The following is a 17,403-nucleotide window of genomic DNA, read 5'->3' on the forward strand; positions in this document are numbered from 1 at the left end:
TGTTGTACAAAGGAACAAGTCCAAGTTGTGAATATCAGCACAGAAAAAAAACCCAGTTCTATGACTTTTTAGGTAAATGACACTTTTATTCAATATTTGTTAATAAATAATGAGTTCTCAGTAGCGACATGACATAAAAATATTATATGATATAACTATAAAAAAAAATACTTGATCTTTTTATATAAGTTTACTGGTTAAATTAATTTTCATAAAAATTAGACCTCTGATGAGTTTTTTAAAGTGATTATATATGAAATTTAAATCTTGAGAACTTTCACAGTATATTTATGTAATGGATCCATAACTAAATAAACTACTGCATTATTATCTAACCTTAATACGGGACGATTTACTTCCATCTTTCCGTTTGGGATTGAATGACGTTTCATTTCATATGTCCTATAGTATATATAAACACTTTTCTTCCTTTTTGTTTATCAGTGTTTACAAGTTAAAAAAAGTAACTCTTATTTAAAACTATAGTCACTTGTACATTTAAAAGTTTATCTCTATTTAAATCACACGATTTTGAACATAAAATTTAAAATTTAGAACCATTAGGGTTAAAATATAATAATACTATATAAATTCATCTTTCTTACAGATCTTTTTAAAATAACACATCCATTAATGTTAGTATGCTATTGTATAAGGCTTATTTAATATATCTTACTAAAATTTTACTTTATTTACACAAATATTAATTTTCTATAGTTTACTTTATAATAAATTTATTAATTTTAAGAGAAATTCATGGATACCGCAGATTTTCTGGAATTTTTAACATGACAAGATCATGTGGTATAAGTGATAACAAAATCTTCATTAAATTGAAATAAATATGATTCTTATTTATAAATAAACAACTTCTGATATTAGTAAATCTACATACATAGTAAAATTTGGAATGAAAGTTAACAGATAAGAGATTTTAAATTATTGCAAACAAATAAAATCATACAAGTCCTCTAGAAAACATCTACAATCAATGTTCCTATCTGGACTTTTTGACTAGTGGAGAGTTGTCTCATTGGGAATCATACCACATCTTCTTTTTTATATTGTGTATGTACAAATTGTAATACTTTATACTCTTAAATTTATTTATATGTAAATTATGATCGATATAAATGATAAACACTCAGTCTCTGGACCATGACCATGATGATCAGAATCATCAGATTATAGCTAATAAGCATATCTATTCAAGATTCTATGTATCATAAAAAAACTTGCAATTGCTTTTTCTGACTATAAGTTTTGTGAAGTAACCTTGGAGCAAAAACATATTACATTTTTTTTGTATCGCTTTCAGACAGGTAGCTTTGTGAAAAACTTGCAGTACAAACAAGGTGATCGTTAAAAAAAATCACCCTTATGGGTGTACCTTAATCACTTTGAAACAATGCTAATTATGTAAAAAGATAACATTGATTTACCCTGCCATATAATACCTATGGAATATATACATATACGTATGACATTTGCGTCGATTTTAAAAATGTTCATTCTTTCATTTGCGCCAATTTCATATTTGCCACTAATTGAATTTTACAGTTTAATATCTATAGGTAAGTAAATATTGGTACAACTGCTATAAAATGAAGGTATATTGGTAATATCTGGTTATAAACGTTATTCACTTATGTTTAAGTCAATTTTGATTCATATTGTTCTGGAACTTCATTGTAACACATGGACATATTGCACACTGAAAGGAGCATTATAGGAGCATTCTTTGATCATCAATGGCCATACATATTGGAACATCGTTGCTAATGATTGCGAGAAAGGTATAGTCAGTCTTGAATGTCTTTGCAATGATCTGTCAGCAACTGGCATAGATGGAACTTTTAAGTGCTGTCCGAAATACTTTTATCAGTTATATAATTTACAAGAAGGTAAAAATGGAGAAACTAGGTACCTCTAATTTACGCCCTCTTACCAAAGAAAAATGAACAGTGTTATGAAGGGATGTGGAAAATAATTTGCAATCCCTTCCGTCAAGGACGTATATTAGATATGTTAGTTATACGTCCTTGCTTCCTTCAAAAACAACTTTCCTTTGTGGCCGAGGTTATACATATTGACTTTGAAAAAGCAATGCTTGACGCAATTATGGATGATTTTCCACAATGTAGAATAGATTGTTTCCATCTGGTTTCCATCTGGCTCAGAATTGGCAGAGGAAAATCCATTCTGTTGGGCTGAGCACAGAGTATATAGACAAATTTAGATTGGTAAATGGCTATCCCAATTGATTGACATAACATTTGTACAGAAGAGGTCTATGATGATGAATGAAAATAATATTCACCTGTAATCTACCTGTAAAAAAATTTGGCACAAATAAAATACAGATCAGTGCAAATGCAAAACGCTGATACATGTAAATAAAACAAAATTATTGAATTCTATCTATTTTTACCTACAAGGAACTATTATGTTTATCATGTTTGATTGTGTTCAAATCTCAATTTATAGACATGATAGATATGAAATCAGCTTTTCAAATAATTTAACATGAGTCAATTATTTAAGGCACTTTTAGTCATACATACAAGAAAATATGTCAAGGAAATTTATGAATCTATTCAACAGAAAACTACAGAAAAACACTCTAATTCATGCTAAGCAACATATAACATGTAAAAATGTATTAGTTCAAATATGCAATGAGACAGAAATAAGTACAATTATCCTCCAAAATTTTCCATTCAGATCTGATCCTTAATATTTAAGTTTCAATATTCTTTGATGGGTATAAAATATAGCACAATCCTGTTTTTGTATAACACAAGTTTTTGGTATATAAAAGATTATTCTTAAGACCTTTTTGTACTGAATTAACAAAAATAGTAACTAAAATTGATAACTACGGAGCATTTTAGACTGTACAGTTGCTTGCCAATTGATAGTGAAGACCATGTGGAAACATCATGTCTTTGCATTGAATTTGGGTGACTAAATTGTGACTTAAAAGGAATGCACATCACCTTCCCTTTTTCTATATTCACAAGCTACTACTTGAATAATCAAAAGCCAGTATTTTTTTCAACTAGCACTTCTAACTACCGTACATGTGACAACATTTGATTTACCTGCTTCGAGTAGTACTACTAGTAGATCCATTTGGAAAGCTAAGTAGACAGAAAAAAAATCATGCACATTAAGCATGTTAATTTTCATCATATTCATTGCTTATTAAGCGAAATTGGTTTTGAACGAAAAATTTCTCTAGTGATCATGTTAAATTGACTGACATCTCAAATTCTGTAACCAATTATCATGATTATCTATTACTATTAGCAGTTGACATAGTTGATGTCAACCAACTTACTTTCACTAAATCAATGTTTGACAATGGTGGAGGATACATGTATTTAACAATGACAGAGTGCCATCATGAAACAGGTCATGGAGATCCCTGCTTATAATTGTCTGCATATAACATATGTATATCTAGGATTTCCCTTCAACAACTTCATCCATTATTCATGATATTCTAACTGATTGATTGCTTTTTGGTATTTAAGGCCACTTTCATCACTATTGGATATCTGACATGGCAGCCAGTTTTTATTGTTGGAGGAAACCTGAGTGACATGAGTTAAATACCACTGACCTTAGACAGGAAATACACATATTTCAATGCTCAAAATTAATGTTGATTTCTTAAAATACCGATAATGTTGAGTGTATGACATGTAAGTACTTTTCTTGGTTTTAAACCCTCAAAACTAAACAGCTCATATATGGTCTCTTTATTGTCTTTGCTATTTAACCTATGTTATTGTTTGATAATAATTAACTGAAGCATGTCATTTTAATATTGATAAAATTGAGAATGGAAATGGGGAATGTGCCAAAGAGACAACAACCAGACCATAGAAAAAAACAACAGCAGATGGTCACCAACAGATCTTCAATGTAGCAAGAAATTCCCGCACCCAGAGGCGTCCTTCAACTGGCCCCTAGATATACATTTGTACCTATTTACTGTTGCGTACAGCTGGTTACATACATATATGATGTTTCAAATTTTCATGGATATCAGTAAACTCCAGATTTTAATGTTATGAATATCCAACAAATAAAATTGAGTTAATGGAAATGGGGCATGTGTCAAACAGCCAAATGCCACCGATGAGTATTCAACACAGCAAAAAATTCCATACCCAGAGATGGACTTTCTACACATTTTCTAAAAGCTTGCATACATACTGTGTTTAATCAGCAAAATCAAACGTCCATGAAAATAGAAGAATTCCTCAATCAAAAAAAGATATCCATGAAAATAAATGAATCCACAGTATATTGAAACTCACCGATTACAAGTCTTAATTTCTACAAAACTGAACACACTAATTCTTAATTGTCGCAAAAAATCTTACTAATGACTAATGGTTATTACAAAAAATGTATTATTAGTTTAGGACAAAATTCAATTTCCACGAAACAAAACTTTAAATGGGTGAGGTTCTTTTGTTTCATGCCATGAATGTGTTTTTATTATCAGTCAATCTTCATTTAAATGTTAGTTGTGATCTTTAATCATGAATGTTCTTTTTATTAACAATTTTTCTACCTTTAATAAAGAAACTGAACAAGTCCAGTGGCCGAAACGTCTTATAAAATGGTTTATTAACTGTAATAATATAATGTATTTGTTCAAAATTCCCAGACCCTTTTAGAATTTTGAAACAATGACTAGTCTTCTAATTGTTGACCATGATCTTTAACAATTCTTGTTGACTCTAAATGACTCTTTGAATAAGTTAAATATTACAAAATTACAAATCAAAAGTAATGCAATATATATTCAAAAAAACATTACTTGGCTATTTTGAGAACATCTAAAAAGTAAAATCACAAAATATTGAACTCTGAGGAAAATTCAAAACTGAAGGTCCCTATTCAAATGGCAATATCAAAAGCTCAAACATATCAAACCAATGGATAACAACTGTCATATTCCTGACTTGGTACAGACATTTTCTTATAGAATTTTTTTATTATACATGTGTATATAACTGATTATTATATCATCAATTATAAAAAAATTGATAAAAAAGTGATATAGTCCAGTTTAAAAAGTTGAAATTAGTGTAAAATTTGGTGTGTCCAGTGAGTTTTTTTTTATATTTACCTGCATCAGGAATGCTCAGATCAAATGAATTTTGTAGATTTATGATTTTTGTTCTTTTTATTTCTTGAAAATGTCAACTGTTACCAAATTTGGTTTTCAAATGACACAAGTCATTAGAAAATCAGACACTGTAAAGCTACATGTATGCTATGTCTAATTCATTTGTACATGTAAATGCAGCCACCTATTTCCTAATATATATGTGCTGTACGGAAAGTCAGGTACAATGTACATTGTACCAGAGGAATTTGATGTTAAAAAGTAAAATCACAAAAATACTGAACTCTGAGGAAAATTCAAAATGGAAAGTCCCTAATCAAATGGCAAAATCAAAAGCTTAAAAAACACATCAAACAAATGAATAACAACTGTCATATTCCTGACAGCATTTAATGTGCAGTATAAACAGGACTAAAATATAATTTTTAAATTGAGTAAATCGATGTTTGCCCCTATTGTGGAGACCCCGAGTAGTATATAAATGAAGGGCTCTAGTAGCATACCCTTTTTAGGTCGCAAGGTCACTTATAAGCAAATTCGGTTTAGAACATGTTAAAGGTCAAAGGACAGTTTTAAATAAACTTATCAATTATAGATATCAGGATAAAAAAATGTGTGTAAGCCATATCACCATTCTGTCTACAAAAGACTCATCAATAATAGACCAATCACAAAAGTTAAAAAGGCCAAATGTCATGCGAACTTGAAGAGCATTGAGCCTTAAGGCCCTAAAATTCTGAAAGATTTTGTTGAATACAGGTAATCTTATAAATGTCTTAGGCAAAAGAGATCATGAGATGTGTACAATTGTCTTAGGCAAAAGTGATCATGAGATATCAGATCTTAAAGTTGCCTGCCAATCCCCATAGGTTGCATTTACAGTGTAAAAATGTACATTGCTTCAAACCACTGTGTTTTCACATATAATTTTGAAGGTAGGTCCACTGGGAATCACAATTTTTGCCATGACAATACCAACAGATAAAGAAGAAAATTATATTTTGATGTTATAATTTCTTAATGATCATGAAGATGACAAAAATAAAATCTAATTTCTATTTATTTTAAAACTTTCATTTGACTTTCATTAAGGCCGAAGTTTCTCGCTGCATTGAAGACCCGTTGGTGGCCTTCGGCTGTTGTCTGTTCTTTGGTCAGGGTTGTTGTCTTTATGACACATTCCCCATTTCCATTCTCAATTTTGTGTATGAAATCATGATCAATGGTCTCAGTAGATCCAATCTTCATGATGCAAGTTCAGACACATTTTTTAAACTAGATATCCAAAGGATGATTAGGGTCAAGTTTCATTCCAATTGCCACATTACTCATTAGATTTGTTTCAGAGAGGATTTTCGGGATTGATAATTTATTTTGATCTGTGTGCGTACTCATCATGCTCATGGGCTTTTTTTATTAAGTGATTATTTGGTTACAAGACCAGATATCTCATAATCATTTGAAAATCTAGGACTGTATTTTGATCATTTAATCCTCTTGTTAAAAAAATAAATAATTATAAATGATTATGTGATGTTGCAGACCTGGAGATATAAAGGTACATATAAATGTAGTTTAACTAGTTGAGTTAGGGAAGATCTACTTTAGCTTAATAGGTAAAAGCGCTGCCTTTAGATCCTAAGAATAAGGGTTCAAATCCTGCTTGTACCATCCGTGTATTTTTACATCAGTGATGTTGTGATTACTTGAGACACCCCAAATGAGTGGCTTCATTTGATGCTATGCATACATTTAATCACCCATCCCCCTAAGCCCTTGAGAATTTTCTTTTTTTCTACACATTTGTTTCCTGTCTTTTGTTACCGTATGACCATGGTCATACGGTCTGATTAGTCAGAGGCTAAACGTCAGGTTCGGGTAAATCTGTTAACGATATTTCTGTTATTTCATTGGTTATAAATACTGCTTCGCGGCTGTTTCCGGAATGATTTTTTGGGAAATGAAGGTCTTTTTAACGTCTGATTGGCTATTAATGAGTGGCATGCATTATATGTTCAACGCGTCCGTAAGTGGGGTCGGATTGAAATCATGATACTAGGTTATATGTACATATTATGATAAAGTGTTCATTTGCTATAGTGATTAGTTATGATGATAACTCACGACAAACTGTCAATTTGGTGCAGATTATATAATCTTGTGACAATGTGGTGATTTAATCTTGTAATTATGTTGCTATTTTGTTAAGAAACTGTACATTTATGTATTATTGCTTTTCTCTAAAAATAGAACAGTAATGCGTATAATTTACACTTTAAACTGCGTATTAAAACGGTTAAATGATTGAGATCGACGAGCATTGAGATACTTTTGTGTTAGATTTCTTCGTAAGCTTAGATTTTAAATAGTAAATACATAAAACGTATGCTCTATGTATAAAAATAATAACGATTTATTTTTCATTGCTTGGACATATTGATTAGAAAATATTAGAATCATGGAATTTACCGAAGATGTAATTTCGTTTCCAGCATTCATCGCTTCATTGATTTCTGGTGTAAATAAACAAACCCGACGATACTTATTAGAAGAATACAAAAATTACAAGGTGAGCAATATGGTTTCTTATGTGCAAAGAAGCCTACACCAAGCACCACTGTATTGTTATTTGCAAGGGTATCAGTGCACTATATGATACTATAGTGTCAGCTGTTGCAAATTATATAATTTATCTTTAGCTCTATATTTTGACAATGACCCCCAATGCAATCATTTATACGATCCTTCGAACCCCCCAAAAAACTTGCAATACAGTGAACTCCCAAATAGATGTTTGCATGTGGGGTTACCGTAGATAGTTAAATGATCTTTGATGTACTCGTACCTGATAATTTATTCTTTGTAGCTGTCAGGAGACTGATTTAGAAGGGGGCCAGCGGGCATGCAATCCTTTTTTGGGAAATTTGGTGAGCCTGCACTCATGAAAATTTCTGGATCCGCCACTGGTTGTTGGACCATAATAGTCCCAGTATGAACACAGTGGTGATCAGCAGTCATTATAAAAAAAGAAGATGTGGTATGATTGCCCATGAGACAACTGTCTACAAGAGACCAAAATGACACAGACATGAACAACTATAGGTCAATGATGATCCAAATCTATACAACATAGTCAGCTATAAAGGCCCTGATATGACATGTAAAACAATTCAAACCAGAAAACCAACGGCCTTATTTATATAAAAAAATGAACGAAAACAAATATGTAACACATAAACAAACAACAACCACTGAGTTGTAGGCTCCTGACTTGGGACAGACACATACATAAATAATGTGGCGTGGTAAACATGTTAGCGGGATTCTGATCCCCCCCCCAAACCTTGGACAGTGGTACATGTATAACAGTACAACATAAGAACGAACTATAAAAATCAGTCAAAAAAGTCTTAACTCATCAGATTGCCCATTGATATATCAAAAGCACTGAAAATTTTATTTGATATGTCTGATTTCAATTTATTCACATCATCAGGTCTTACACTTAGTATATTTTTTCGTAACAAACATTACTATTTGGTTGATTATCTAGGGATTCACTGAAGCATGACTGGAGAAGTCGCCCCCTTCCCCCTTATTGTCCCACCTGACCTAAGAATCTGTCCGTTCTTAAACCATTAACGTCATACATGTACAACAATTACTTTTCCATTGTGGCATCATATATTTTGTATTAAAACATCAAAATTTTACATGGAATATTTGTGATGTACATGTACATGTACAGTTTGTAATGGTGGACATATTCATATTGTAGCAATAAGGTGTATTCAAAGCAAAATAATTAATAATAAATCAACTCAATGGATAGAAGCATACTGTTTAGTCAATTTTTTTTTCACACAGCATCTGCATAGAGTGATGAGATATAAATCAGGAGATCAATCACTGGTTTTGGAGGCAAGAATTTTCATATTTTACTTATTTGGGTATATACATGTAACACAACATTTATCTCGTCATAATACCTGTACGCTCAGTGTTCTTCATGAAAACTATCACACTGATTTTAAATCATTATAGGAAAGCAAAGTGTATAAGCAAACATTTCAGGAGGCTGACTGCAATAGTCTGTATATTATCTGAAAAAGCTTATTTCTTGTCAACTTTCTTATTATTTCAAACATTTTAATAGATGTCTCCCAAATTTGGTGTCTTTCTATAAGCTTTTTTCAAAGTCATTTTCATTTATTTTTCAACCCGGCCCAGAAATATGTGGTTACCTTTAATATAGCTGATTTAGGGAAAGGCGACCTGGGTGAAACAAAGGCTATATTTATTGTCAATGCAAACATTTTACCTGTTCAACACCAAATGCTGTCAAGTTTGGGGTCTCTGGCCATGCCATGACTTTTTTTTTAATAATAATAATTCATGTTACATGTACTTGTACATCTCCTTTGAATTTGTTTGCTTATTTGTTCTATGGTCTCTTTATGCATATCTATCTATATACCCCATTTTCATGGTCCTACAAAAATGTTTAAAATGTATACATTTTACTTTTTTCTAGCTTCTCTCATGTGATAGCTGTACCTTTTTGGTCACTATTTATGTGTTGCGTTTAAATAGGAATTGTAACACTTTACAGTGACTGAACAGGTAAAAGAAATACTTCTCAAGAAACAGAAAAAAGAAAACTACTTGGAACAGCACCAGACTACATGGATGTATGAATAGAAACTAAGATCGGAATAGCATGGAGGATATTATATGTCCTTGTGAATAAGCAAGGAAAGCTTTTAATAATAGTGCCTATTTTTTAATTTACTCTATTTTTCATTCATTATCTGTGCAAATTTCAACATGATATGTCATAAATTCTTATCTAACTATACTCAAACTTTTAGTGGTGGATCCAGTAATTTTCATAAGCGAGAGCCCACTGACTGCCTAAGAAGGGGCCAACTCCAGTCATGCTTCAGTGATTCCCTATAAAAAAACAAAATTTTCCTACAAAAGGGATGGCCCAGGCCCCCTGAAAAACCCTCTTAATTCCACCCCTGACTTTAATTTAATATGACAAGTGTTTCATTTACCAAAATTCTGGTGCGTTTCTGTGATAGATATCATGCACAATTTTATAAATGAGAGGGGAAAGAAGATCCACATGTGGTGTACCTGCACATGACAATTGCAAACTGCCCCATTTTTTCTATCACAACCAATCAACTGATCATGCTGAAACTGACATTACCAGAGAGTACACATCAAATGAAAAATCACAAATAACTGATACATATTATCAGATATTATAGAAATAATTATCTTTTAAATTTATTACAAAAAAAATGTGTGCTCAATCTTGTAGATAGATATAACTGGATCTCATATACATGTATGTAAGTACCAAAGACAACTGTCTATCCAAGTCACAATTTATAAAAGTAAATTATTAAAGGTTGGAGTTTAGTCTTCAATGCAAAGCAGCACTTTTATATATTCAATCAATCATGACAATGGCATTTGGGGTTAAACATGTTCTCGTAGGTAAATAATATTGCCTCAGAATTTTTTCATGAGAGTGTTATAGTCTATAGAGTATTACTTCCTGTTCGGTGGAATAGTTAAATAGAAGTCAATACGTTCTTGCTCAATCCTATGTCGCTTTGAAGGTGTCATGATTGTCATCCTCAGACTTAGCAATGTGTTACTGTAATTTGAATTTCAAAACAACTGAGTGACGTTTTTCGAAGCACTGGTCAACTCTACCATAGCAAATCACATTACTTTGACAATCAGTAAATTCCAGCCAAAAATATCTTTATAAGTAAAGAATTGTCACATAAATATAAAAAAATAGAGTACACAGGAAATCGCAAAGTTCACATAGTCTAGTATGATTAATCATTTAAAAAAAAAAAATTGAGCAAAAGGGGGGGGGCGGGGAATGGGGTGTACGCCTTATACATCCCCCTCTGGATCCGCCACTTCCTTCTGTTGTTGTCCATTTTGTCAAGTAGTAATCCTCAAAAGTACTTGTAGGTTATATGCTATTTTTATCAAGTTGATTATAGACACAAAATACATTTTATTATAATATCATTCCCCATTTCCATTCTCAATTTTATAAAATCTCCTTCCATTATAACACGGGTAGACCAATAATACACCAAAAATGACAAATTAGTAGAAAAAAGCGCATGTTTTCATATTTCTTGAAGTGCAATATTCCAATAAAAATAAACTACTCACAAACCACTGATCTCAATATAATCAGCTATAATACGGCAAGCTTTTTAGAAAAGCTATTACTTGTGTTGTATAACACTCATTTATAATTCTTGTTTTGCAATTTTTGTGCAGTTATATTAATTATTTTCAGTTATTCATTTTGAAAGCCCTCTACCCCTACCCCATCTCCCGGGAAAATGAAATAGTTGCCCCTGAAAATGAACTGCATCCAAAATTTTGTAACTTACCTGTTCCTTGACAACTTTTGTGGTTGTTTGCGTGGAGGCTGGGTCTCAGAACTGGAGGCATTTCCTTCGCTTATTTTAAAATTAACACTTCGATCTTCAGATCCAGGCGCAGGTACGATCATCGAATTTGCCTTTCTTCTACCTTCTGCAACCTTATCAGGAGATCCTTTCTTATCCATTTTTGCATATATGTGTGTTAGAAGTGTTTCCTGAAACCACTTGTTTACAAAATTACATGTTATGTATCAGTACTTCCGGTTCAGAATACTCTGGTGTAGTGTTGATTAAAGGGAGACCGGACAACTCGGCCAAAAACTGTTTATTTTGGAACTAGAGACAAATAGAGGCAGAAACGGATCAGAGGAAAGTTCACGTAATATTCCAAAGTTACAATAAAGCATCCGAGTGTAGCCAGAAGACTTTTTTTTAACGATTTTCAGAAAGAAAAAACTATTTTTTTCCGCGATGGAAGAGCTATGCGCTCTAGGGCGTACTCGATTCGGCTCCAACATATTTTAATCAAACTGCAATCCTGTGGTGTACAGTATCGCTTTCTAAAACGTGACATGGTGATTTAAAAAAAAAAGATTACCAGCTCGAAACCCCGCAACTAAAAGCTATTAATTTCAAAAAGATTTGCTCATGTTGACATGAACAATATTGAATAACAAGTTGCTTTCTTTAAAAAAAGAAATGCAATCGTAAACCCAAATGCTTGTTTGGCATTATATATATATTAGATAATTGTTTAATAAAGATGTATTGTCTTATATTACTTTTGTTGTGCATAAGAATTAGAAACTGACATTGTCTGTTTATTTAATGTAATACCGGCTTCACACATCAACGTATAGATCCGACGTACGTCGGTCGTGGTAAAAAAAAATCAAGCACGCTACCAATACGCTAGTAATTTTGATGCATTCAACCTATCAATCATATCTGTATCGTGTGCACAACGAGCTTAAAGCGTGTATTGGGTGTGCGTAAAGCGTACCTAAGCGTTTCTCCTAGTCTTTCTACATTCCCAACTGCAGGTCTGTCTATATGTGAATGTTTGTCAATACGTCTGTCACATTCGCCCGTCTGTATACATGTTTACCAGTCCGTCTATGTCCACTGATTCGTCTAAATGTTCACAAGCTTTCGGTAAGTGCGATTATTTCAGTGATTTGTGTCTATTGTTTTTTATGTAAGTGATTATTGTGCACCGTACCCATATTTTTAGGGACGCGAATTGCAACTGATATTTTACATTTTTTTCTTGCGATGTGTTGTCCTTAAGGTTTGGTTCATTTGGGAGGGTTGGGTTTATGGCCACCACATTGTTTATGTGCCAACGTCCATTCTAAAGCCAGGAACATGTAGTATTCAACCTTTTTGAAACAAAGTGTTTGTTGTTCATAATTCATGTCGGTCAAGTTTTTTTCGTAAATTATTTTGTTATCAATAAGGCTGTTTAGTTTTGTTTGATTTTTGTTTTTAAATCTTAATGGTCGGGGCATTTAATAGCCGACTAAATAGTGGGTTTTTTTTTCATTTTTGGAGGCCGCTCGGTGCATGCCTTTAAAGACTTACAACCACGGCATTGTAACTCTGGTTGGTACTTGTATCATTAGTGCTGGAACATGGTCGATCCTATGCACCTTTGAGGCAGACGGGATATTTTTGTAGATCTTGTACAGCTCAAACTAATGGGAGTAGTTCTTGTACTTCTATGTCTAGTCCCATGTTGCATGGTTGGAGAGGGTGTAATATCTTCTGTAGGTTTGAAGAATTTCACCCGAAGTCCGTTCTTCTCCTGAATGAAAGCTTTAAGGCGACGCATATTTTTGTATGTGTCTCAAACTTATCTGTAGCGTTTTCAGCGCTCGTATAGCGTGTATATTATGTGCGTGCAGTTTACAGGTATACGCTTGACAAACGCTTGAGCTGAATGAAATTTTTTATGTTCCATTAAAATTTTCATGAAGTAAAAGCGTTCACCAAGCCTATACCTTTGCATTTCGACGTACTTCAAACTTATGGAACGCGGATTTAAACGCTTGCGTAGCGTTCCTCTGGTGAGCAACTAAGTTACGCATACGATGATACGGACTTTGTTAATTTTCTTTTTTGACTGATTGGTTTACATTGTCATTTCGGGGCCTTTTATAGCCGACTACGCGGTGCGTGCTTTGCCTGTTGTTGAAGGCCGTACGGTGACCCATAGTTTGTATTTCTGTGTTATTTTGGTTTCTTGTAGATTTCTCATTGACATCTTCTTTTTTATGTTTCGATATCTTATCGCCGACCTGGTTAAGTCTGCTAAAAATGCATGCATGATTCATTTTTAGGTTATCAGTCGTAATTAAAGTGGCACATTTAATTCGTTGTTTCATTGCTTGAAGTATCATTTCTTACATCTGCATGGTCAAGTGTGTATTTTTTAAAAAATAAATCTAAGATTTAGATTTCAGTCACGGTTATTCCCCCCCCCCCCCCCCCCCCCTTCATATTGAATATCTATTTACTTATCAGTCGCATTTTAATGACGAAAAGGATTCAGAGGTTATTATGTGCACGTGACCTCCTTGTTTTAAAAAAAAAAGTAAATAATGTTGCAATATTTAAACAAAGAAAATAACTTTAAATTTGCAATATTACTGAAAATAAATACGAACATAACTTTCATAATTAATTTTAACGTTATTTTCAAAAAACGATTTTTTTTTTTTTGAGGCACATATTTATGATTATATTTCCATGTCCTTGGTCTATACTAGACGTAAAATTTCAAAAAAGTGCTAATACCTTTTTAAAGATTTTATTTTTAATTGTTCTCGTTCAAAATATTTTATTTTTTCATATTCAATATCTATTTAATTTTATTTTTAATAACCATTTTTTTTTTATTTAAGTTGCAATATTTAACCAAAAAAAATAACTGTAATTTAATCATATGCAAGAAAGACTTCCCTTTAATTTCAGTAAAAAAAAATAGCTTGCTTTTTACAACATGTACATCTTCACTAAACGTAAAATCTAAAATAAAATGCTACTAAAACTCTTCCTAAGATTTTATTTTTAACTATTCTCGTTCAGAATATAAAGCGCATTGTTTACATGAAATCTTATCTCATATCTAAACACAGCTGGTTACATCGTTTGACTAATTAAAATACTACGCATGTAGGTTGATATTAGCAGCTTGTAATCGTGTGCAAGAAAATATTATATCATAATAAATTTCAGATCATACGTAAAATATCTCTATAGCAACTTAAGATGCTAATGCATATTCAACAGATTAGTAAGCTATTGCGCATGCATTTGAAAGGTGGTCATAGCTATTGCGCATGTATTTGAAAGGTGGTCATGGAAAGAACAGAAGTGTTCCGAATAACATCCGGTGTTCCGAAAGACTACATCACTCGTCCAATATATACTGCGTAAACCCTCAGGGGTTTACGCAATAAAAGATTACTTTTAATTGCTCCGTGTGCGAATAGAATATAGTATAGCAGTGGTGGCGGATAACGAGGAGGGGGAGGTATCGCGGGATTCTATTCGCCCATATAACGCACATATTATATGGTTATCTCTGTTTCAACGCACATGTGTTTGTGTAATGTATGAATATTAATTGTTTATGTAAACATATATGTAAACAAATGCAATGAAAACAAAACTCAAACAAAAATTAAAGCACTGGAGAACACGCTGTTTTCAAGTAAGATTGAGTGCCAACACATTTTGAGTAATTATTAAAGACCCATTAAACGGCATGCGGTGAGAGAATTTGTGAGAGAGTGAATGTTTCTTAATGAGAGTGAATATGTCTGGATGAAAGAGGGGCGAAAGATACCAGAGGGACAGTCAAACTCATAAATCGAAAATGAACTGACAACGCCATGGCTAAATATGAAAAAGACAAACAGACAAACAATAGTACACATGACACAACATAGAAAACTAAAGATTAAGCAACGCGAACCCCACCAAAAACTAGGGGTGATCTCAGGTGCTCCGGAAGGGTAAGCAGACCCTGCTCCACATGTGGCACACGTCGTGTTGCTCATGTTATTACAAATCCGGTAAATAGTCTAATTCCGATTATTCGGTAGGTCACATTCATGAAAGGGAAGGGGATTGTAGTTTATACGACGTAAGGAACGTATCTGATATCATTTACGAAGGGATGATTTCAACTTCACCATTTGGAACTCGTGGTTTAATAGCTTCCTTGTGAGCAGCAACCCTATATCAAGAAAATCATGATAGGAAATGCAAGCACGGGAATATTGTATCAATTGGGAAATATATACCCCGTATGCAGGTGCTGCTGGAATCAGGGGCGGATGCAGGAATTTTCGAAAGGGGGGGTGCTAACCCAGGGCACCCAGGGCAAAAGGGGGGGGTGCAAAACATATGTCCCGATACAAATGCATTGATCGGCAAAAATAAAGGGGGGTGCGCACCCCCGGAACACCCCCCCCCCCTGGATCCGCCACTGGGAATGTTCAAAGTTGCTACTTTGAAATGGAAAGTTCACAATTGCAAAGCTGAAATCATCTCTTTTGTCGTAGAGTTTTGTTTTCAACCGACCCTCATTGCCAATTTCTAGATGAAAGTCATGATATGAGGCCGACTTAACTGTATCTGTTGTATCCTTTATCTCTAGTTCGATGGGATAGATGCGTTCAACATAGTCACCAAATTATGATATATTTAGTGAAAGAACATCATCTATATAGCGGAAAGTAGAGTAAAAGGATGTTGCTAACTTCTTATCTTTCTTCCTAAGAAGTTCCTGTATGAAGTCAACCTCATAATAATAAAGAAACAAGTATGCAAGAAGAGGGGCACAATTGGAATGCCGACAGTCGGTTGAAAAACACGTCCTCCGAACGTAACAAATATGTTGTCAATCAAGAAATCTAGCATCTTGATAATATAAAAAAGAAGACGTGGTATGATTGTCAATGAGACAACTATCCACAAAAGACCAAAATGACACAGACATTAACAACTATAGGTCACCGTACGGCCTTCAACAATGAACAAAGCCCATACCGCATATTCAGCTATAAAAGGCCCCGGTAAGACAATGTAAAACAATTCAAACGAGAAAATTAACCGCTTTATTCATGTAAAAAAAATGAACGAAAAATAAATATGTAACACATAAACAAACGAAAACCACTGAATTACAGGCTCCTGACTTGGGACAGGCACATACATAAATAATGTGGCGGGGTTAAACATGTTAGCGGGATCCCAACCCTCCCCTAACCTGGGACAGTGGTATAACAGTACAACATAAGAACGAACTATAAAAATCAGTTGAAAAATGCTCAACTCATCAGATGGACAAAAAATACAAGTGGACGTGTCAGTTTCAGAGAATTTTTCGTTTGAATCAGAGTAATTCTATACAAAGTAGGATTTATTCCTCCCTAAGACAAGATACTTGTATCTACGTTGGCCATTCTTTTTTATGAAACAAAGCAATACCAATTCTTTCAATTTTTCTTTTGGAAATGTGGAATACTTGTGTAAAGTGTAGAAAAGTCAAATGTTTTAATACTATTGCAAGATGAAAGAGAGTTAGATTGTATGTACTCTAAAAGATCTTTGGAAGTTTTTAGTATCCACATCTAATTCACTCCATCTCCAGAATAGGCAGTTTCACAATAACTTTGAAGCCCGGCTTTGATTGCTGATAAAATAGATGTTAATAATTTAGAAATATAGGTTTCGTGGAGAACTTGGAAGACCCAATAATATACTGTTGTTTGTAAGGTCACTTATGTAATTTAGGTATCC

The 17,403-nt window shown here is 33.2% G+C and overlaps 1 protein-coding gene across 3 annotated transcripts in view; it reads right to left on the bottom strand.

Moving 5' to 3' along the window:
* Window positions 1-11,861, bottom strand: part of LOC139499967 (NAD kinase-like) — a 44,577-nt gene extending 32,716 nt beyond the window's left edge. Inside the window, exons 1-2 of one of the 3 annotated variants that reach the window (XM_071288632.1) lie at window positions 11,596-11,846; window positions 3,105-3,143 (exon numbers count right to left, since the gene is read on the bottom strand). In XM_071288632.1, the coding sequence (XP_071144733.1) occupies window positions 3,105-3,143; window positions 11,596-11,774 (218 nt within the window). In that variant the 5' untranslated portion in view covers window positions 11,775-11,846. Of the gene's footprint in view, window positions 1-336; window positions 461-3,104; window positions 3,144-11,595 lie in introns of those variants that run through there. The other 2 variants (XM_071288633.1, XM_071288635.1) reach the window with 2 other exon arrangements.
* Window positions 11,862-17,403: the final 5,542 nt, after the last annotated feature.

The sequence above is a fragment of the Mytilus edulis genome, chromosome 13, assembly GCF_963676685.1.
Source record: "Mytilus edulis chromosome 13, xbMytEdul2.2, whole genome shotgun sequence".
In the NCBI taxonomy this organism is placed as follows: domain Eukaryota; kingdom Metazoa; phylum Mollusca; class Bivalvia; order Mytilida; family Mytilidae; genus Mytilus; species Mytilus edulis.